This window comes from Triplophysa dalaica, chromosome 15, assembly GCF_015846415.1.
Source record: "Triplophysa dalaica isolate WHDGS20190420 chromosome 15, ASM1584641v1, whole genome shotgun sequence".
Classification (NCBI taxonomy): Eukaryota; Metazoa; Chordata; class Actinopteri; order Cypriniformes; family Nemacheilidae; genus Triplophysa; species Triplophysa dalaica.
The window spans coordinates 20,746,287-20,770,809 of NC_079556.1; the positions used below are offsets into that span (position 1 = coordinate 20,746,287).

Sequence of the window (24,523 nt, forward strand, 5' to 3'; positions counted from 1 at the left end):
CCGTGCATTAAAGGATTTTAATGCACTTCGCTTTGGCGTTGTGGCGGGTGGTTCTTGGCCTCCATGTCGTGCATTAAAATCCTTTAATGCGTCGGAGCCGATAGCCTAGTGGGCGGTGCTTCGACATGTGGCGCAGTTGTGCATCGGGCCACCCGATTTTACTGGTTTGGAATCTATTCAGCCGATCCAATGATCCAATGCTAAGCTATGCTAAAAGTGCTATCGCCAGACCCGGAGATCAGCTGAATAGATTCCAAACCAGTAAAACTCAACTTATTAAATCTGGAGAATGAGCCTATTTCCAAAATAAGTGGAGTGTTCCTTTAACTTCGGTCTATTTGAAAAGAATAATGCGGTCTATTTCATCTTCAAACTTTAAAGATGATAAAAGGTCTTTTGATTTTTGTCCTAGATCTTTCTTTTACTGTAGCCCTGAACATGAATATCATTTAATGGTGAACATTCACATCATTTTGTGTTTTGTTTTGTACTGTAACTGTATATTGTGTGTCTTTTAAGCTCAGACTAAACAAGCAAAAGAAGCGACTGTAGCAACAAAGAACCCAAACTCCATCAGAGAAAAAGAGTAACTGGACTCATTACATGGAGCTGATCTCCTGTGATGAAATGAATGTCACTTTTGATGAGATCAAACTCACCCGGATGCTGTGGAGCTTTCTCCTCCAGGCGGTCATGACGGTGGGGATGTGTTTACGGTCTGTGACGTATATGTGAATGTGCATCACATGATTGAGCGTGAGGTTTGAATCCACAGCGTTCAGAACTTTCTCCACATGACTGAAACAGAGTCGAGTCTGTAGAGCCACACATCCGTTCACCAGCCGGAGGGTACAGGGTACAAGAGCGATCTGTCCCGCACACAACACAACTTCATCCACCTGAAACACATCACACACAAACATCTCAAAACTATACACAAATGTTACATACGCAGTACAGAACATTCAAAATACAGGAAAATCAAGCGTAGCGTCAGTTCTGGCAGGTGACATGAGTTAATCTTGTATCATCCAATCACATCAGGTACAGCTAATCAACATTAACCAATAGTCATACAACACACACTAGACTGCCCCTGTGTTCCAATTTGCCTACTCATACTAGCCCTAATAGTAGGTAGAGTTTTTGTGTTGGAATAGTTCTACTGCGTCCGCCATGTTTTACGGTCATGTGACCCGTGTGCTCTTTGACCTATGACGAATTACCAACAACCTACACGTCAGCGTTGATTAAAACACAATCTAGTCATGAGAAATACATTTATTGGCACTCACATTAAAAACAGACGTCCGCCTTAAAGTTTTCCGCTATATTTATTTGATTTCCATTTATATGTATAAATGTATATTTCCACTTCTATATAGTATGGAAGAAGGCGATTTCGGACGCAGCCTGGGACATACTAACAGGAAGCGGAAGTGGCCATTGATGCCAAGACAACATCGTGGCCAATAGCTGTCACTCACATCAAAATACAGCTCTTCTTTCCATTGAGGATATTTTTCAAGATTCAAAGAAGCTTTACTGGCATGATAAAACAAATTTTGACATTGCCAAAGGACAGAAAAATGAAACGTAAACATGCACAAATGCAGATTAAGATCAAATCAATATAAACAGAAAAAGAGCAAAGTTTATTCATTCATTATTTCGTATTTAAAGTTTACTGTATACTTATATTGTTAATTTAGTGACAGATCAGTTATATCATTTATTAATGCAGTGGAGTGTCACTGAGCTCCGCATACTTGCGGTGAGTTCTGGGTAATATCAGCCGTCAAGTGTGAATCGTTCTGCACTTCCAATTTCTACCGGAAGTAGTAAACCATCTGGAAATCTTTGGAATACTCTTTTCAATATACTAAGATTTGGGACATACTAATTCGACTTTTGAAAACTATTCTGGACGGAAAGTTTGCTGACTGGAACGCAGGGTGCGTCATATTTAAGGTGCCTTTCACTGTTCCAAACATCGTACCGCACTCAAAACCCACCTCCATCCCCATCTCCACAACATCTGATTGTATCTGTCGGAACATTTTAATTGAATCCTGTTATGAATAATGAACTTTCAGGTCCTTCAGGCATATATCACTGCGCTCCGGCTCTGGAGGAGTTTGCCAAGAACAGTTTCATTCTGCCAACCTTAAATATTGCTATTGCTGAAATATTTGTCGACATTGGTCCTGTCAGAAACTGTTTTATTTCATCACTTTCTGTCTTTCATCAAGCAGCTTCTTGCGGTCTCACTCCGATATGCTTTAGACACTTTTAATCTATTCTGATGTTTTTTGATCAGCATTTTTCCAAGCATTTTTGTTCAATAGAATTTCTTTTCTTTCATGCTCCAGAGCTCTTTTCATTGACCCTGAAACTTCACTTCATTAGTGTGTGTTTGTAGAAAGTGCTGTTAATGATAAAGCGGTGATCGTATGTGACATCGGTGTAATGAAGTTTATTAAAGCGCTGGTGTCGAACAGCCCAGCAACAATTAACACGCTGCACCTTCATTGTTATTTTATCACCTGTGCTTTCTCCTTTCACACCTTCAGCACAGCAGCACAAATCATCAGACGCATTAATAACAATGTGTTAATGAGCCGCAATCTCTCTCTCCTGAAGGATCCTGGAGCTAAAAATACACATCAGAGATGCAGAAAACACTAAGGGTCACATCCTCCGGCTGCCGCTGATAACTCAAGCTCTGCTCCTGTGTTAAGCGCACGTGTGTCAATTAAAACAGACAGTCCATCGGCACGCCTGCACAGGTATGAAAGATTACCGCGGTAGATCTACGGCCCTGACATCAGACTCAATGCAGCTGTTGTGTCATCGTTTCATCGCTGAAGAGTTCATGGGTTCACAGGTCAAAAGAAACTTCAGAACTCTAAACCCCATTATATAAACACAAAACGTGAGGCTTCAGACAAATCATTTATTCATCCTTGTGTCCTGTATGAGTTTTTTTCTTCTGCACAAAAGAAGATTTTTGGAAGAATGTTGTTGAACCCCATTAACCTTCATAAACCCACAAAGACTTTTCTCAAAATATCTTTCCGTTGTGTTCCACGTGATATACACAATAAAAACACACACAGCATGAAGAGACCTGTGCTTCATCAGTCAATAGGGATGTAGCGATTTAGTGAGCCGGTTGAAAATCGATTGTAATACATGACGATTCAAGCCGGTTGAGGTGTTGTTTGAATGGTAATACATGCTTTGAACAGCAGGGGAGCTGTGACTGCAAACTTGGAAATCGTGGATATGCTGATATTTCTGAACTGTAAAAAAATCCAAGAAAAGCACAGACAAAGTCGTAGTTTGTTTATTATTTATTTGATTCGGATCTAAAATTGCATTATGGTTGTTATTTGACATGAAATATATTTTTATTTGACAAAGAAATGTGCAGCAGTCGTTCATGTCTAGCTTGTCTCAAGAATTTTTTTTGTAAATAAATCGTATCGTGAATCGCATCGTGAGCGGAGTGAACCCTTACATCCCTATTAGTCAAGATGATTTCCAAAACTGCAGAGATTTGAACAAAGCTCATAAAGAATAAAGAGCTGAATGTTTATTAAACGTGTGATCATGCTCATTTTTTCTTCTCCGTACAGAAATCAGCATTTTGCCGGATGTGCTGCGGAAATAACAGATCAACAAAAGCGGCGTTGCTGGGGGGAGGATTCAGTCACATCCATTTCCATAATGGCACGAGTTCCTCGCGATTCTCCGCTCCTGGGTTCACTTGTCAACTTTGATGAATCTTCAGCATCTGCCCGGACCGCTCCGAATTACCGGGATGGGGGGTGGGGGGGGGTTACAGCTTTCAAATGACAGATCAATCACCGCATCATTTACCTGCGAGCGTTATCCGGCGCAGAGAGAATGCCATCCGTCTACGCCGCCGCCGTACACGCGCATCATGCAGACGTCGACGACAAATCGTCATTGGCATTTGGGTTACGAGCCATCAGCAGCCATCAGAGCTTTTGCTCCGAATCCCGATTGTACGGGACGGGGCGGAGAGATGCTTCAAACGGCCGAGAGAGGTTTCAGGGTGTCATAAAAGGCAGAGATTTGATGGATTTGAATATCAAACGGCGAGAGCACTTCGCTATTCTAATATTGAAAGTGTAGAACAGGTGCGTGCTGATCAATTATTAAGAGACTTCGCTCAGGTGATCCAGGAGGAGATCTGGGAAATATGATTTACATAAAATTAACAGTTCAAACGCAAGAGTTCACACAGCAGTCAAACCTGTTAATTGACTGTCAATGACGTGTCCCTGAATATACAACACAACTACATTATTCATCGTCTCGCATGACACAGACGACAGGCCAATTTGCATGAGCGTCCAAAATCTGATCAACAACTACAATGCCGCATGCATTTTTAATCCAGTCGAGAGAGAGAGAGTGAGAGAGAGACTATTAATATTCATAGGGGTCAGAAAACCGAGCTATTCATTTAACTCCTCACAAGCAACCAACAGTTTACAAAAACACAACTTTTAAGAACCTAACATTGGAAAAAAACACACATTTCCTTTGTGCGGTTTACAAGCCGTCCTGTATATTGTTGGTTTCTACCACACTGAAGAACAAAAGGAAAATATGCGACAGAATATTTCTGCAGCGCCTTTTCATATACAAGACTATATTAAAACTAATAAAATACTTCTGTTAGTTGAAATCAAATCAAATATAGGCCATTATTTGAGAAAATAAAATTAATAAAGTAAAATGTTGTCTTATCTATAAAGTGAAATAAGTTTAGGTTTACACACTAAAAAGGAATCAATGAAAATAAAAAATAAACCTATAAAGAAACAGAAATAACGAAATGAAAAAGCGCATAACAAAATAACTTTAAATGAAATAAAAAATGATCACAATAAATCTAAATTTTAAAGTATTAATTAAAGTAATATAACACTGTATGGGACTAAACAGAAAACCCTTGTTTATTCGATTAATTTTACATTTCTCTTTAATTATTACAATTTTACAGACTTTACATTTTTGAGTGAATTATTTCTTTTTTAGCAGAGAACAAGAAGTGACCTGAAACGCCATGCTTTAAATCTCCAATTAATGAAGTTATTGTATGTCTTATTAAAATGAAGAAAACATCCAAAAGAGAAATAAAGAGTGAGATGAATATCTTCATGAATGACTCTCACACATCTTCACAGCATTGATGAGAATACAAGAACGCTGAGCGACTCTCATCTGGACGTGTGATAGCAGCTCTTTCCTCAACACATGTAGATAAGAGTCATGTTCTCTCTATAGCAAACAATTGATGTTATTCTTTCATCATGTCAGAAGGTCACACAGCTCTGGGTCTGGATGTGCTGCAGATGTCATTTCACAACAGCTGGTCAGCATTTTAATTGCGCGTGTCACTAAAATCTCTGAGGTACAAGACTCTTATTTGTGTTTGTGTCTTGGCGATGGGCCGCACGGCGCTGGGTAAAGTGACCCGCTATTGACAAACACTCAGAGATGTTCTTCAGGTCAAGGACACGACGGCATCATCACCACACATATCTTCAGGAACTATCGATCGGATTCAAACATCTGATCACACGGCTCACTGGTCTCTCTTTCACAGTGAGATTTATAAACTTCATCTCAGATGTTTCTATTCAAATTGCTTAGAGGAGAAATTAAAAGAGAAGGAAATGAGAGTGTGATTGTGTAGTCTGGAGGTGTAAACTGAATGTAGAAATCATCTGGATTTGATGTTTGAGTTGATATTAAGATCTTTAATAATATTGACTTTTGATCTGAGCTCAGTTTGACTCATTGTCTTCACATGACAGACACATTTCTGACTCTTTTACATCTGAGACGATATTAAAGTGGAGATCTCAAGTGTTTTTGGTCATTTCTATGGTGGGTTATGGTGATGGACACCCTTAAAGAAGGTTTAACATGAATCCACACAAACTCTTGAGCTCAGAATCGATCACATCTCAAACGCTGTGTGTGTTTGCGTTTGCCACTGGTTGGTGTTTATATCACACACATGAGGATGATGAGAGATGAGCCGGCGCTGATATACGCCCTGAGGAAACGCTTATTCTCCGACACCAAACGCCCGAGAGAACCTCGTCAGCCCCGCTCGCGCCGAAGGCCTCCTGATGTCTCTCGTCTGGATTTTCATTGGCTCGTGGCGCAGCATCACGCGCCCGGCTGTCAGTGGATATCAGCTTTACTTCCGCAGAGATATAAATAGCTGCGCAAAATTCATAAAGGAAAGTCTTTTAAGTGGCACCTTCAAAAGACGGAATAAAATATGCGATGAAACTGCAGACGGTCAGATGAGAGAGCGCACGAGCTGGTGTCCGTCAGTGCTGACCACGACGACGGCCCCTCCTTCCCGAAGCTTCCCGGCTGTCTGACCCCGACATGCCCACAAACGCCCGCATGAGCACCGCTGTCACCTCCGCTTTTGTCAACTCCGTGCAGCTTTTTCCTGCGTATCTATCGGCTGTTTGGAGCCGAGGCAAGGTCAGACGGAGCTCTTCGCATATTACCCACAATGCAACACACCAAACAAAAACTGCCATATTTGTCCCATATCACGTTTGTTTGTGCCAACGTTAACGTTATTATCAACCGGTCATGTTAAAGTCCAATCATCGTTTCAATCTTGAAAACTCAGACGTTCTCTTTGAAGACGAGAGAGGAGAAGGGGGAGCGATTTTGGTGTTGGTGAGAGGAGAAAGGGTCCTGTCGCCTGATTCTTTGACGAATTGGTTGTGAGGCTTTTTCGACTGATGCACATACCGCAAAAATCATGTCTGCCGCCGTTCCCCCGTGACCTGCCCGCGGGACAACACGAGCCCACGCACGTGTCACTCCATCAAACGCGATCTTTCCAGGACAATGCAAATGATGACAAATTCCATCATACCGCATTATGCGCTTTCCCGCTAATCTCCCTAATTCGACAGAATCGGAAGGTTTGGCCGTTTCGGCCGTGGGGCGAGATGTCGGACTCAATGATGCTACGGCCTTCAACTGCTCCAGCCGTCTCTCTTCCTTTAAACACGGTAAGATCCACTCAACTAAACGCAGATGCCGTCCAGACGATGCTTTTGCTGCTCAGACGATGTTTTGTGGTGGTAGTGGTTTCCTCCACCCGGCCAGCGGCGTGTCAAGCCGTGTCACATCACGCAGGCGGCACGGGCCAGCGTGGCCTATGAAGCCACTGCAAGAAAAAATCACATCCGGCCGGACACACACAGAGAGGACAGACCCGCAGCACAGCGCTTACAGTGACCTGCAGCACATTTACAACTGCACTGCAGCACACACACGCATGTACGCACACACACACATCGCAGAGGTGCAGTTTGTGTGAGCGCTCAACAGAGGGCAGTGTGACTTCATGAAAACACAGAAATCTTTCTCTTGTGTGCACGGCAGTTGTGATAGAAGTGAAGTGAATATCAGCTCTGCTCATCCGCAGAAAACCACAAAAATAACTCAACACTAGATATTCTACTAGAAGAAATCAAGTTCATAAATCAAACTCTTCTGCACTACACACGACTGCTTTATATTTGCTTGAATATTCTTTAAAAAAAAAACATGATGTCTGTTTTATCTGTTGGAGACGCATTCGTATTTTTCTCCATTTAAATAAAGGCACAGAATAAATCTGTGTAAATATTTTACATTACCATCAACTCAAACTTAATATTTTTTCTCAAGCGGACAAACAAGTTTCATCTCACTAAAACCCACAAATAATAAAGAAATATTTTGCATTAGGATAAATTATTTGACTTTAGGCTTAACGTCATTTCTTATAATAATTTAACACATTCCTATTATGTATTGTATTATTTATACATAATGGCAGTATTTGTTGTATTGCCTCCAGATATAAAAACAACAATTATAATAATTGTCATAATTATGATATTGTTCCTAAATAAAAACGTTTACTATAATAAATTACCATTACAGTAATGAAAATTGACAGTGAATAAAATGTGTGAGAATAAGAACATTTATAATTATATAACAGACAACAGAGATTTTTTTTGCCTGAAAATAAAGTTGCAATAGAAAATATCATGCCCAGAAACAGGCTTTGTTGTTCATAAAAATATGATATCTGTTTTTGGGATGAAATGTGCCAGAAGATTCAAAAGCACACGGCTGAAGACGGTTGTGTGTTTTATAGAGATCTGTGGACGGACACTGTCTGATGTGAAATGAGGCCCAAACACTTCATGAGAAATTCATGACAACACAATGAGGAAAAGTCAATGGAACATAAATGTTAATATCCATTAACTCACAGCCATTAAATTTCCCTTTCGTGAGGTTTGTCTGGCGTCGCGTGAGAACTGGAAGCTATGTGATGTTTAGTTTAATTCACGAGGTTGATGAAAAGAAAGAGTCGTGTGTCTCTCTCTGTATGTGAGTAATGTATTGCTCTTCTCTTCTCTTTCTCTGGCTGGTCTTGAGTATTTTCTTCTTTCTGTGTGATGGTGATGGTGGTGTTGTCAGTGTCTGTCCCGTCAAGCGCTGGAGTACAGGAATAGAGCCCTCGTTACCATAGCAATAGAGCGGCCGTGCGCCTCTCCTCCTCCTCGAGACGATGATTAAGCCGGACAAGCACTCGCTGGCTTCTCTTCTTTTCAAATATAAGCTTTTATTATTCCAGTTTTTTTATAGTAGCCAAGAACACAGCAACTGACCGTCTCATATACAAGTTAAAACGACCTTCCCTCTTCTACAAGCAGACGTAGAGATTATCGTGATGTATATATATATATATATATAGATAGATAAATATATGAAGAGTTTAATTCCATGAAAGAGATAACTACTTTTTTTATATAAAATTATGTTATCGTGTTTTATTGTATTAGTTAGCTGTATTTTGAGTTATTAAATCATAACAAAACAACTGCAGTCTGATTTATATTAATTGGAATGCACAATAAAAACATGATTTAGAAAAAAATAAAAAACAGAGTTATCTCATTTTGGAAATAAACTCTTCATATATCTGTGTGTGATTTATTTATGTATTTGGAATCTGAGATAAATGTTGTCGGTATTTCAGAGAATGAACCATTAACAATCCATTTACCTAAACACAAAGGTATTAAAAGAAAGGTAATAAACTAATTTAGGATTCGTCTCTTTGTCCCAGAGATCTCACACTCTACGCGACACCGAAACAGAAGACTGGAGGAAGATGATAGAAGGACGAGAGGAAGTGCAGTGTTGACCTCAGACACAGAGAGTTTGTGTTTGTATCTTCAGACGTCAGACAGCAATAACGCATGAAGACCATTCAGACACAATCAGGATGAGTTGTCAGGACGAGTACATTAATGAAGAGACGAGAGCGCCGGCGCGGGACACGCAAACACAATTCACTCTGACAGATCCAGTTCATCCACTATCATCTCCCAGTACAAACCTCGTACCAGCACACGTGCTTATGATTCCAGAAGAATAAGTGATGATGTCACAGCAGGTCACATGACCACCTCGGAAAACAAGACCTGATTCCACCCGTCACAAAAGAAGCCAATGCATGAACGCATGGAGAAATCAGATCCCATCAGTGATCCCGAGATCAGACGGGTTATCAGAACGGGTACGGGTGGTTTTAATCCCTTTTCAAGGTTACATGAGTTTAAAATAAGAATATGATTTTGTGGGCATGATAGAAAATTATAATGCGTTTTATATTTGGCTGGTTAGATATTTTTATGACATTATTAACAAATCCATCGGTCACGCTGATGCAAGTCTTTTCAGCTTGTGATTTCATTTATAAATAATTCAAATTGCCTTTAAAAAATAGTCAGATTACAAAGCTACAAACAATTATTATCACTGTTATCAATGCTAATGTATATATTATACATTAGCTGTAAGATTACATTTTTATGTCTATAATGTCTGCTGTGTATTTTCTGTAAATTTGCAAAACTGGAAAATTGTAGAAACCTTTATAGAAATAATTTTTAATTGAGTTCATTACCGTTTTATTAGTATGCGTAAATCCAAATAATTAAATGATGAAATATAATTTGCGTTCAAGTCATTATTTATAACAGTTTGTAATTTTAGTTAAATTATTTGTGAATCTGAAAGCAAAAACCTGTTAAATCCAGTCCCAGAAACGATGTTTTGGTCTGTCATGTGAATGAATGTGAGAGCAGGTCGACGAGCAGACGCGTGTGGCAGTATAAGGCAGATTTTTCTCCAGCTCATTGTCTCTGGTAAGTGATCTGGGTGTGTTTATTGGAGCCGATGGCATCCGTGCGTTGTTGGAGAGCTCCTCTGGCCTCCGGCACATCATATTACCGGGGCATTATTTCACGCCTGCGCGCCTCTTTTATCAACCGCTCCTCAAGTAATGTTAATAGACTAGAAAATTGAGACATTTATGAAGTATAGGCGGTGTTTATGAAAAAATCCATAAAATATGACAAGGGCTCGGCGAGATAAAAGAGGCGTTTTAATAGATTACGGCACGGAGAGATGACGGGCACCTCCTCCAGACATCCGGCTGTTTTCTGCCACTCGTCGAGTTGTGATGCAAACACTGAACGCACGGCACCTCCTGCCCTCATCATCTTCATCCCATTCAACATCACCAGACTTCAGAACGCATGATATATCGCTGTTCCTGGAGCTCAAGAGACTCCCAATGCATGCACACGTAAAGATATACGGAAAGCGGTTGATGTTTAATTGGTCAACAATGATCAAACTCTGACAACACGTATGAGCTTTACATGAGGATTACCAGCATGTGTTGGGCTCTGATGACACTCGCACGTCTATTGATTTCAGAATCTTCTAACAGGCTCATTGTTTTAACAGATTTAACACGCTTAAGCAGATTACCCAAGAGCTCCTGCAGCGGCGGTCTCTCTGACGCTAATTGTGGGCGTCAGATTGCGGTTTTTACCATCTCCAAAATCCAATGCAAATCCAATTGGCGGGCCACTGGAGGCTGGTAGAGAATAAAGCGTCCCTCCCGACAGCGTGTTCAGGAGTGGGTGTATTCCCAAAACTGGGACTAACACGACTACATCTTTCCCGCGGATGGTAAATTGGATTATTTAAGCAGGTTTCTTGTGGCGCGAGGTCTCGGCGCTCCGTTCCCGGCGCGTGCCGAGGTCTTTCGTGGGTTTGCGGATTCTATTATGACGATGTGCAGGGATTTTAGGCGACACGCGATTCACAACTCTGTTTACTACCGCTTCAGTTAATTGTGGGTCAATTCCAGCCATGTGCCAACATCATCGTCTGTTAAGAGAGGAAATTGATTTTCCTCCTTCGCTTGTAAAACACATTCCTCTCTATTATGTGTATGGCTGCGGGAGAAAGTGTCAAGCATTCACAAATGATGGTAGAAAGTCCGCACCTAAATATTTAGCCTTGAAATGAAGTCCTGATGATGCCATTTGCATGAACGTTCCTCAGAGGAAGAAATGAAGCAGAAGTACAGTGGAATATATCTTAAGGCTGATTACAGGCTCATTACAGATATCTGCACTATTATGCTAAACGTGACCTCCACGCTGAAGTTAATAAAGACTGAAAAGGAGAGACGCGCACACATCGCGTGTGATGCTTAATTTCATCTAAATGACGCTGGAATGTGTTCACAGCCTGAAGCTACAGAAACACAAACACAAAGGTTAACCAATTTCCCCAAATCAAAGCCGATAAGAACCCTTCACGTTACCAAACTAAATATATAACGCAATTACAACAAGACTGTACTCATTATAACTCGATGAAAGAAATATCAGACGCTTACTAGAAATCCAACACGAAATAAAGCGTTCTTCTTTATGATCAGTGAAAGAAGGGTCAGTGGATATTGAAAATAAACGTTTCCTTTTTTAAACGTATTCATTTAGAAAATTATTTTATTTAAAGCAACTAATTTTTTTTGCATTTTATATATAATAATCACACTATACAAACCTAAATGTACTAGTTCTGAAGCTAAGGAACGGCAGAAAATGAGAGGTTTACTTAATAAATAATGATAACAGAGGTAAACAGTGGAGAGTTAGGGATTTCACTAATTTCACAAATGAACTCATTACTGATGACAGGTTGAAACATAAACCTTTTCCCTCCACATTTATAAAATAAACAGGAGGAAATCTATTGCAGTCTGTTTAAATTTGCGAACATTTTAAATGCAGTTTTCATGTTAATTGTTTTTGTTAAGCAATAAATGTAAAAGTAACAGGGTTGAAAAATGAACTGAAACTCTCACTCAGACAGTCTTGAGGAGCTGCTTTACACTGTAGGTATTGATAAACTTATATTGATTATACAGAGAATTCACAAGTTGCAGAATAACTCTGGTAACAGGGTAGACGCGTTAAATTTGAGCTCAGCTTTGCAAAGAAAACCCCAAAAAGTCTGATCTGATAGAGAGATAATGATGATGTGTTAATAATGAAGATCTTTTACATGCTGCTGTTTTCATAAAACGCAGTGAACTGATTTGATCACTACATCAGGACGGGACGGAGGACCAGGGGATTCTAGCAAAAATGAATATGCCATGTGACTGAACAAAGAATCCCAGATTATTCCCGCTGAAGAGGTTTGGACGGTACACACACAGATAAGAAGGAAACATCATCAGCGGTGGATTGTCATTACTGGCGTGCGGCGGGGGGTGACGCGGGCACAGTGGGGGGGTAATTATATCAGTATGGGAAACTGTCTACACTTTTCCAATTGAGCAAATGTAAGATGGCGGCGCGGCTGTCAGGCGTGATGGGATGCAGTCGACGCCTTACACGTGACTGAAATATGGATTTGATGATATCACACATACACAGTGAGTCACTTCGACACACATTTGCATCAAGTGAAATCATGCTGGATATTAACATGCTGTGCTCATGACCATCTGATGGACCAAATCTATTTCGTGACACCTGTCAAACGTGGATGAGTTGAGAAAAATCCTAACTGTGCCATCCATGAAGCTGAACTTCATCCAGCAGATATGATGGTATCAGCGTGAAAACAAATCCATAATCCACTATGCGTTCCATTCTTTCAATACAGTAAAAGTGTGGTAACTTTGTTTTTTGGTGCATTGATTATCGTTAGAAGAGTAACAGCACCACGGTGTGTCTCTGAAACCTCTTTAAAACCTCTTCAGATATGAATTGTGTATGTGTGTGTGTGGTGTCGTACCCGCACAGCTTGACTGTAGGGGCCGATGTTTGCCGGAGCCCAGTGAGACAGACCCTGAACGTGAAGAACATCTCTCTGGTGAAATGTCTCCTCGTCCTCACAAACTTCCGTGCGGTGGTGAAGCAGAACGTCCACCCTGAGAAACTGCTGGCCGGGGAGAGGGAGCTGAACGCAGACCCTGAATCAGACGACATGACGCGAGTCACACACTGTTTTCTTGTTTTTCAGTGACTGATGCGGTGAGAGACGTACAGACCTCGCCGGTGGATTGTGTTTGAAGAAGCTGCAGTAAACAGAGTTGATCAGACTGAAGTTCTGCAGATCGCTGACATACAGATGAACCAGAACAACATCATCCAACAGCAAACCTCTCGCCTGCACTTCACCTGCACCACAACACAACAATTCATCAGATTGAAACGCTTCTCCATATCAGTTTTAAAAATAAAACCGAGTCAACCCTGTTACTGTCGCTCAGTCTCAGCTGATCTGCTAATAACTTTCTCTTTAAAAATAATAATAAAACATGATAAATCAAACATGATACTATTCCATCTTTTACGTTTACTTACAGTCTGGAGTCTGAAGAACAATATGTAATTTTTTTAAATAAGGTTAACTCATTATTTCCCATCACGGCTTAGATTCCTGAGCAAATAAATATTTGAATAGATAATATATAATATATAGTTTATACATATTCAGAATAATTGACTCTTACTAGACTCTCTATTAAAGTCCTGAAGTCACAGAGCACAGAATTGTCTCTGGAGAATGAGACACTATCACTCGGCCTCTTAGGTTAAGATTTGCTTTCCCTTTTTAAATCCAACATTCATGAAAAACATGCACGCAGACACACACACACACACACACACACAGAGAGAGAGAAAGTGTGAAAATGATTTCAACATCAGAATCTCACACGCCATCAAGTTTGTTTCTTCTTTCGGCCTCTCGTGTGTCAGCGTTCTCTCGCACAAAGAGCCGGTTATTAAATATTAACTTGCTTAATATTGTCTCAGGCTGTTTCGTCAACTAAGAAGAGAAACATTAAATATGCTTTTCATCTCCAGACGCATACGCTCTCTCCTCTCTCTCTCTCTCTCGGGTATGTTTTTCTCTTCGCTCTTTAAAAGTCCTGCGGGCGATGAAAACAGCCACACAGCGCGCTCGGCCGTCTTTTCTTGAAGTAGCGTTTTTTTAGTCTCCGGCTGTAATCTGAAGTCCTGAACGGAGGATAAGACGCGCTTTGCTCTCGCTCTGTCCGAGCTCTTAAAAGCACATTTTACCATCACAGAGAAAGTGCAAATGAAAGCGTGTTTGAAACAAAGGCGTTTGATGAAGTAAACCCTGAAGAAACGGCCGACAGCTTTGTGTTTGTGATGTTTGTTTGTGATTCTTCATTAGCTCTTCACTACAACCCCCCGTCAGCTCAAACACACGCTGAAATGAGATGTATAGTCGTACTTTGCAGGAGTGTGAAAACTTGTCGGGTTTGACTCTGGACGTCTGCGTGTGGGTCGGTCAGTCCTGTTATCCATTGATAACCCGCTGCACTCCTCTGTGACACTGAAGACTGTCCACCGACTGGAACACAACACAATTCAACCATCATCTAACAGAAGAAAATAAATGAGGATATAAACATGTTTGCTTTAATAGTCTCATTGAGCAGTTTTTGACATCATGTGTGTGTCTGAAGCCGTTTAACATAACATTTAATTACTCAAATACTAAAATACATATCGTATTCTCTACAGTTGTCTTGATTCAGTCTCAAATGTGTTTAAAGCATTTCGAGGTCAAACCTGTGGTGATTTATTTCTTAATATTATTAATGTAGGTGGATTCAGCTTTTTTACAAACAAAGCTTTAACTTATTTTTCATTTGATTTCGTTTGTTGTATCGAGTCAAAATGGATGGCTCAAAAAGGTCAACAAATTTAATACAAAAAACAACAATATTTAAGATATGATTGCTAAGAAGTTCTTGTAGAAGAGCTAAATAACATCTGATAAACTGAAGCAATTTCAGAAGAGCAAGAGAGCTGTTTCACCAGCATGAGCACCACTGAAGACGTCGTTTTGAATTTATGCAAATGTTCATTAAGATATTTATATTTTTTTACATAAAAAAAGTTTTTCATCAATGACAATAGTGTAAAAAAACCCGGCAGATCTGTTTGTAAATGTGACAAACACAAGTGCTTTGTTACTGGATGATAAAGTTCGTGTTTGGCTAGTATCAATAATATAATTATTTATATATAATTTATGTTCATATTAATTTGTATTACTATTTTACTGTATAATAATTGTGTTACATTTTTTTGTTGTATGTTGATTTTATGAAATAAACAATTAATTTAATGTAGTTTGGTCGCATGTAAAGAAAGCGTCTGGTACACTGACATCTAGCGGTTGAGCTTGGTATTGCAGTCTAAATTCTAAATATTGTAGAGGCAAGTTTAGCCAAGTAACGCTTCTCGGTTTCTTTTGCCTGTTATCAGAAATAATCTACAGGCGTTCTATTGTTTGTGAATGTGTACCTGAAGTTCAGATGGGGTCACAAAAGTAAGTTTGTTTATGTTGTTAAGATGAAACCGTATATAAGTATTATAAAGGATCAATCATATTCAGATTTGAACATGTTTAATTGAAATATGATTGCAGGCAAGATTCTGACCCGTCTCCTCCTCACAGCAGCTCTCTGTGTTTGACGGACGATCTTCTAGGACGTCTGGATCTCCTCCAGCAGATTTCAGCTCCTCCTTCATTCTGTCAATGGTGTTTTGGCAAGGACATTTACAGAGAGCCACCGGCCGGCCGTCAGAGTCCTGCGGCACATGAGACACACAGAACACTGACATCAGTGAATCCATCGATAAACCCATCACACCTGAGGAACACGGCACGGATTAACATTTCACAGATCTTCCTGCTGTCATCTGCTGTTGGCCGTATGATAATTACATTAATTATACTCCAGAGGAAGAGCGTTAATTCAGACGGACCCCCCGCCCACCCCTTGCCCGCCGGAGCTCATGTCAGATGACATCAGTCAGTGTGACGGAGACTTCTCATGACTGAAGGACTTACCGTCTCAGGCGATGTGTTTTTATACCCTCAACACACACACACAGTCTTCTTCTTCTGTCATTTTTTCTAAACTCCTCTTCAGAGAATCACTCATTATTCAGTAAATTTCTGGGATCAGGGTCCATGTGACAGCATGAACTGTAAACACCTGTCACACCAGCAGTACTGTGATTGGCTGAGGAAAGCTGATCTCACCTGACGTTTGACCTCCGTGTGCATCTGTGTGAAGTGCAGGTAACCCACTGGAGCGAACGCATCAGCCGAGTGGATGACGGTTTCCATGGAGTCGCTGTAACAGTGACATCATCAGGAGAGGGAGAGAGATCACGACAAACATTCACACGCGTGTCGGATACTCACATCACGATCTTCTTCTTAAAGAGCGGACAGTCCGTGGTGAAGGTCTCGTATTCGCCGCCTTCACCACAGATGTGAACTCCATACTTCTGTGAAAGCTGAGAAACAGTCTCTTCATATAATCACTGTCACACCACCACTGAACTGACAACACTTGACACCCCACAACACAAATCATGATCTACCATTACCTGTCAATCATCAATGAGATGAAGGATTACTTTTATTGGTTTATCAGTTATGTGCACTACAGTGTTCACTACAGTTTGTCAGTTAAGTGCACTACAGTGTTTACTACAGTTTATCAGTTAAGTGCACTACAGTATTCACTACAGTTTATCAGTTAAGTGCACTACAGTGTTTCACTACAGTTTATCAGTTAAGTGCACTACAGTGTTCCCTACTGTTTATCAGTTAAGTGCACTTCAGTGTTTCACTACAGTTTATCAGTTAAGTGCACTGAAGATTTCACTACATTTTATCAGTTATGTGCACTACAGTGTTCACTACTGTTTATCAGTTAAGTGCACTACAGAGTTTACTACAGTTTATCACTTAAGTGCACTACAGTGTTTACTACAGTTTGTCAGTTAAGTGCACTACAGTGTTCACTACAGTTTATCAGTTAAGTGCACTACAGTGCTCACTAGTGTTTATCAGTTAAGTGCACTACAGTATTCACTACAGTTTATCAGTTAAGTGCACTAAAGTATTCACTACATTTTATCAGTTATGTGCACTACAGTGTTCACTACAGTTTATCAGTTAAGTGCACTACAGTGTTCACTAGTGTTTATCAGTTAAGTGCACTACAGTATTCACTACAGTTTATCAGTTAAGTGCACTAAAGTATTCACTACAGTTTATCAGTTAAGTGCACTAAAGTATTCACTACATTTTATCAGTTATGTGCACTACAGTATTCACTACAGTTTATCAGATAAGTGCACTACAGTGTTTACTACAGTTTATCATTTAAGTGCACTACAGTGTTTACTACAGTTTGTCAGTTAAGTGCACTACAGTGTTCACTACAGTTTATCAGTTAAGTGCACTACAGTGCTCACTAGTGTTTATCAGTTAAGTGCACTACAGTATTCACTACAGTTTATCAGTTAAGTGCACTAAAGTATTCACTACATTTTATCAGTTATGTGCACTACAGTGTTCACTACAGTTTATCAGTTAAGTGCACTACAGTGTTCACTAGTGTTTATCAGTTAAGTGCACTACAGTATTCACTACAGCTTATCAGTTAAGTGCACTAAAGTATTCACTACAGTTTATCAGTTAAGTGCACTAAAGTATTCACTACATTTTATCAGTTATGTGCACTACAGTATTCACTACAGTTTATCAGATAAGTGCACTACAGTGTTTACTACAGTTTATCAGATAAGTGCACTACAGTGTTCACTACAGTTTATCAGATAAGTGCACTACAGTGTTCACTACAGTTTATCAGTCAAGTGCACTACAGTATTCACTACAGTTTATCAGTCAAGTGCACTACAGTGTTCACTACAGTTTATCAGTTAAGTGCACTACAGTATTCACTACAGTTTATCAGTCAAGTGCACTACAGTGTTCACTACAGTTTATCAGTCAAGTGTACTACAGTATTCACTACATTTTATCAGTCAAGTGCACTACAGTGTTCACTACAGTTTATCAGTTAAGTGCACTACAGTATTCACTACAGTTTATCAGTCAAGTGCACTACAGTGTTCACTACAGTTTATCAGTTAAGTCACTACAGTATTCACTACAGTTATCAGTCAGTGCACTACTTTGTTCACTACAGTTATGTGCACTACAGTGTTCACTACAGTTTATCAGTTAAGTGCACTACAGAGTTCACTACAGTTTATCAGTTAAGTGCACTACAGTGTTCACTACAGTTTATCAGTTAAGTGCACTACAGTGTTCACTACAGTTTATCAGTAAGTGCACTACAGTGTTCACTACAGTTTATCAGTTATGTGCACTACAGTGTTCACTACATTTTATCAGTTATGTGCACTACAGTGTTCACTACAGTTTATCAGTTAAGTGCACTACAGTGTTCACTACAGTTTATCAGTTATGTGCACTACAGTGTTCACTACAGTTTATCAGTTAAGTGCACTACAGTATTTTCTCAATTGGGAAGTGTTGAACATCATGTGATTTTGCACACAGTTTGAAAGGACTAGTAAATTGTTGCAGGTGTGGTACAGACTGACTGACCTCTTGCAGATAGGACTCCATCTGATCCAGTGACTTTCCTAAATGTTTCTCTGGATCCAGTCCTGACAGACACACAACACAAGACGTTCTGATCAAACACACGACAACTGCTCAGAAATGAACCAGTCACCACAGAACAGAAGAGAGACGGACAGATTGTTTCTGACTGAGACGTTCCATTGGAAATGCACGTAAAGAATTAATGAGGGTCATGTGACCATCATGCACTGACACCTGGATGTGATCCATCTCTGGATATAAACAGGCCTTTGTTTTCCTCTTCCATAAACAAACACACAATCTGCTAACATTATGATTTGAATGCTGGGAGAGCTCAGAGGAGCCACTGCTACAGGACATCCAATCAAACACAGAGACAGAAATAAACAAACAAATACACTCTAAACACACCGAAAAACTCTCTTCATGTGCATGTGCAGAAGCCTCAGGGTCTCACTATTTCCATAAAACAAAGCCACTTCATAAAGCTATTTCAACAAACTGTGTATTCAGTTTATATGAGGTTTGCAATAACTGAAACCAAGCTACCAAAATGTATGAATTGAAAGAAAACTTCGATTTATAATACGCACAACAAAAACATTAAATATATGCATAAAAATAAATCAAGGCAGAACAAGTAACAGGCTTGCAGATTTCAAGATAAAAAAATCTAATTAATTTGAGAAATAACATGTTTTTTCTTCCAAATTTTGGTACGCACAAAATATTACTTACTTTCTAAACGTGAGGCGATTTCCTGGCGGTTAATTATATTTTATATTGTCTTTTCATAAAAAATTACGTTAAGTTTTTAAGTGCAGTTAATTCCCCACACTTCCTAAAACAACATTTGACAAAATCTTGTCTGCATATCCCACATCCATTAGGAGGTTAAGCAACACTCATCACTCACTTCATGTCAAACCACTACAAGCAGCATAACCTAAAGCCATATTTCTGTCCTGACTGCAGTCTACTTTAACAGTCAGGCATTGTGTGGTGAAAGGCGTGTTTTTTCCAGCCTAACCTCAGAGGTCAGGGTCCTAACCACAAGCCCTGAGGGAATGCTGAACTCTAGACCGCGTGTTTTCAGAGAAGCGCGCCAGAACGGCGAGATCTGCAGGGGATCAATGTAGCCTGGCAGTGGAGAGCAAGAGCGGGCCCAGTACTCGCCCCTGGGGAATGCCGCTCATAATTAGTGTGAGAATATCTAATCTCCTTCTCTCGTGTTAACCCCACACAAAGGTAACAGGGAGAACGTCATTAAAATTCAATCCTGTTTAAATATCCTGTTAATAAGTCATGCCGTTCTAACAAATTATAATGACTGACTTAAAACTGCTAAGAGAACGGCTGTTTTATAAAACAGTCTTTATTTGAAAGATTAAAGCACTGTTTGATATGCAAGCGTAAGAAGGATAAACTTTCAGGTTTCCTGTGAGGTGAAGCGCCTTCATCCACTTGATACCGAGGTATCGATGACCCAGTAATCTGATGTTACGCATTAAAGTATATTTTATCGACAGCACTGATGAACAACATGTCACGAGCAATACCCTTACGCTTATAATAAAATATGGTGAATTCTGTGACTTTCTAGGCAGAGGACAAACGGGCACTGGAATGTTTCTGGCAATAGAACAGCTCCAGAAATGATAGACTCCTTAAGCAGTGTTATTATTGAAATTAGGGGGTGGATTAAGACATAGTATCTATGATGAATTTTTGTTTCAAGGGCCACCGAACTTGACAGCTCTAAAAATACTGAAATTCTGAAGCACACCTAGACTCTGTGTCCCATCCCAGCCCGAAGAGCCTGACATCTACTGACAATGGGAAGCTGTGGCGTCGACAGGCCCGTCCTCGCCTCTCATTTACATGATCTGCACGGCGTTCATTCCTCTGAACCTATTTTACAACCCGACCTGAAGCTAATGACCTCAGCCCCTTACGGCACATTAAACAGCAATAAGGCCAGTCCAAGCGCCATTCGTCTGCTGAGCGTCTGTTCTCGCTGCCCTTTACACAAGCAGAGTGCTTCTCAAGCCCAAAGGAACCATAAACCTGCAAAAAGTCTTTAACTCATTATTATCCTATAAAACAGAGATTTAATCCAATGAACTTTCGAGCCAGTGAACTGTGAGAAAATGGATTTTCAAGTTTCACTTTACATTTCATGTGCTTCAAATTAGAGCATTTTAGGTCAAAAGAGCCCGTAATAGAGATTCTCTACATATTAAACCCAAAAACAGAGGCACGTGGTCTATCTGCTAAAGGTTTATTCTGGCTCGTCTCCAACCTGAAATTAGCAAATATCGCTGTCCCCACCTCACCGTTTTAATAAACAATGTTAACTATTTAGCACATTATCCAATATTTACTGAAACACCAACAGTTTGGTTATGCAACCATCAGCAGAGGATGAGTAATTCTGTTCTGTACAGTGTTTTTAAAGTGCATTTGAAGATTTTGGTTGTAAAATGAGATTTTTTCAAAAATCATGTTTTTTATTGTGCATTCCTATTAATATCAATCAAACTCAAGTTAGTTTGTTTTAAAATGAGCCATAATGACTAATCTAATACGGCTAACTAACACAATAAAACATGATTATAAAACAATATCTCTATAGTGATTTTCTATTCGATTCGATTCGATTTTTGGTGACTTTTACTCTCTGTTAACTTCATCCATTATCTTACATTTATTATCAAATCTTGTGAAAATCAATTGGATGGAACATGTATTAAGACTGAATCTAGGTCTTATCATCTAGAAACTCAAAGAGCTTGCCGAGCATCTGACTGCAGGCAGGTGAAATGAACACTTGATTAGATATTAATTACATAAATTACAGGCATAAATAATAAAATAGAAAACACAGCAGGATCTCAGTGCGAGAGATTTCAGAGCGAATGCACAGAGAGCGACAGAAGATTATCATTACATGCTCTTCAAACAAGAAGCGCTTGTGTTGGGCCTACATGTTTAATTTGAAGCCAAGAGCGCAGACTGCAGATAGCGACGAGAGACGCCGAGACCTGTGAAGGTTTTTATGGATCTGAGGAGCGCAGACTGACAGCTCGACCTTAATCTCAGCCTTCAGCAGAGAACGCTGGGAAAATTGCATTCATGTTGGGAAACATTTCAGCTTTTAAACAGATGAAAAAAGCATGTGATGCTAAAGGCGAGCGTGTTCATCCTTTGAACGATGCTCTCCAAGAGCTGAGCAGAAACAATAGCGCTGTGATATCAACCTGATCTCTGAGCCAGCGAGAGGTTCCGGCAGAAAACCCAAAGTACGAGAACCCACGCGCCAGATGAGATTAAGAGAGATCAGAACATTTGTTCAGCCACTTATCTGAAACTCAACAGCTGTGTGAGGAATAATAGCCAACCGGTGAATACAATTCAGCAGACACGACAAAGATCTTATCTTTTTATCCAATAAAGAGAATAAAACGCCAATTTCACTCTACTCTGATGTTTATCTTAAATGCTTAAGTGACAGTCTAATAACCTGAACATTGAAAACTTTAAACCAAATAATCAAAAGTAGTAAAACGTAAATCACATTCAAAAGACCAAGAAAGCTTATTTATAAATAGTAAAATTACATTAACACTTACTGAGACAAGTGTATTGCACAGTTATTATAGACTTGATTTGATTTATTTGGTTATCTTAATATTTAAAATTAGCTTTAATTTTTGTTAAAGTTTTAGCAATTTTGTTATATACTTTGTCATTTTATAATAATTTTTTATATGTTGCTATATAATATTGATTCATTTTTATTTAAGTTCTAGTTTATTGTTATCATTTTAGTGATTTTTACTTATTTCAGTTTATCTTCAGGCAACATTAAATTTGTCCTATAGTTCAGTTTATCCAGTAATTTCTAGGTCAATATTTAATTTGATTTTAATCAACAGAAACGTTTTCAGTTTTAACTTAAGTAAACTAAAATGTCCAACGTGTACTTCATTTCTATTTACACAGCTTCTACGGTTGATTTATTTTGTGCTCGTATATAATTGTTTTTGGTTATAAATGTATGTTCCCGAGTAAATACCCTTGCAGTGTGTGTATATTGCAGATAATGTGAAAATGACTGTGATATAGTTTTTATATATCATGAGTGTTTATGTGAGAATGGCTCAATACACACTCATTTAGTCAGTCAATACACACAGCCGGTGGTCCTGACCCATAAACCCATAAACACCAACGGCCCGTCTTCTCATTTCTATAATCACAGTCGCCTGAGGCCGCACTGATCAAATCTTCCTGTATTACCTGTAGATCAGCGGAAGAACACACTGCTCCGGGCCGCAGTAATCACACGAATGTGTGGAATGTGCTTTTAAAACATGATTTGTACTGCGAGACGCTTCGGGTGAGTTCAGAGAACACCAATATTTAACAGTCCTGTAGCGCGCACACACGCACATGCTCACACACACATGCACATACAGACACACACATACGCAGAAGAACACACACATACATATACACACACACACACACACATGCACATACAGACACACACATACGAAGAAGAACAAACACATACATATACACACACACACACACATGCACACACAGTTACACAGAAACATGTGCACACACACATATACATATACACACACATGTGTGCACACACACACACACACACACACACATGCACAAACAAACACGTGCACATACACACCTACACATGCACACACACATACACATATACACACATATGTGCACATACACACAAACACACACATACACAGAAACACTTGCACACACACACACATACATGTACACACACACACACACACACACAAACACGTGCACATACACACGCACACAGGCACACACGCACACACACATACACACATTACATGCACACATATTCACACATGTGCACATACACACAAACACACACATAAACACATGCACATACACACATGCATGCACACACATGCATGCACACATAAATACAAAAAAAACACATGCACACAAAAATACATATACACACGTGCACATACACACACATTAACACGTGCACATACACAAACACGCGCACACACATTCATACACACACAACCACTCCTGTCCAAACTGTATATTTGAAACCCCTAAAGATCATAGAAAACTGTTAGCATTTTTAGATTTAAAATTGTATATTTAAAATATATTGTTCTGTATGATTAATAAGCTTTTATGCCCAAGGGGGCCTCAATTTTGGTCCCCACGCTGACACGAGTTGGTGTGTATTCTGGTTAAGGTCCCCACCGGGATATAAAATCAAGGCGTGCACATGCGCTCAGTCACACACACACAGGTCTCATGTATGTGATTCTGTCCTCGGGCTTTGAAACATGACCTCTAACACTGGCATACACAGTTATCTGCTCAAAAACACATTTATAACATGAAATAATCTATTTATTTCACACTTTATTGACTTGAAATGCACGTTGCTGTACTAAAATAAAAAAAAAAACCTTTCCTTCGTTTACAAAGGACGATGTTTCAAAATGACACCCGTTAACATGGATCTGTGAGATAT

General features: G+C 39.6%; 1 protein-coding gene across 1 annotated transcript in view; it reads right to left on the reverse strand.

The window, feature by feature from the left end:
* Nucleotides 1-24,523, reverse strand: part of dph6 (diphthamine biosynthesis 6) — a 42,809-nt gene that overhangs the window by 9,523 nt on the left and 8,763 nt on the right. The window contains 8 exon segments of the mRNA XM_056768509.1: nucleotides 660-899; nucleotides 13,267-13,444; nucleotides 13,523-13,652; nucleotides 14,737-14,856; nucleotides 15,956-16,106; nucleotides 16,564-16,657; nucleotides 16,729-16,823; nucleotides 18,955-19,016. Of these exon segments, the coding sequence (XP_056624487.1) occupies nucleotides 660-899; nucleotides 13,267-13,444; nucleotides 13,523-13,652; nucleotides 14,737-14,856; nucleotides 15,956-16,106; nucleotides 16,564-16,657; nucleotides 16,729-16,823; nucleotides 18,955-19,016 (1,070 nt within the window).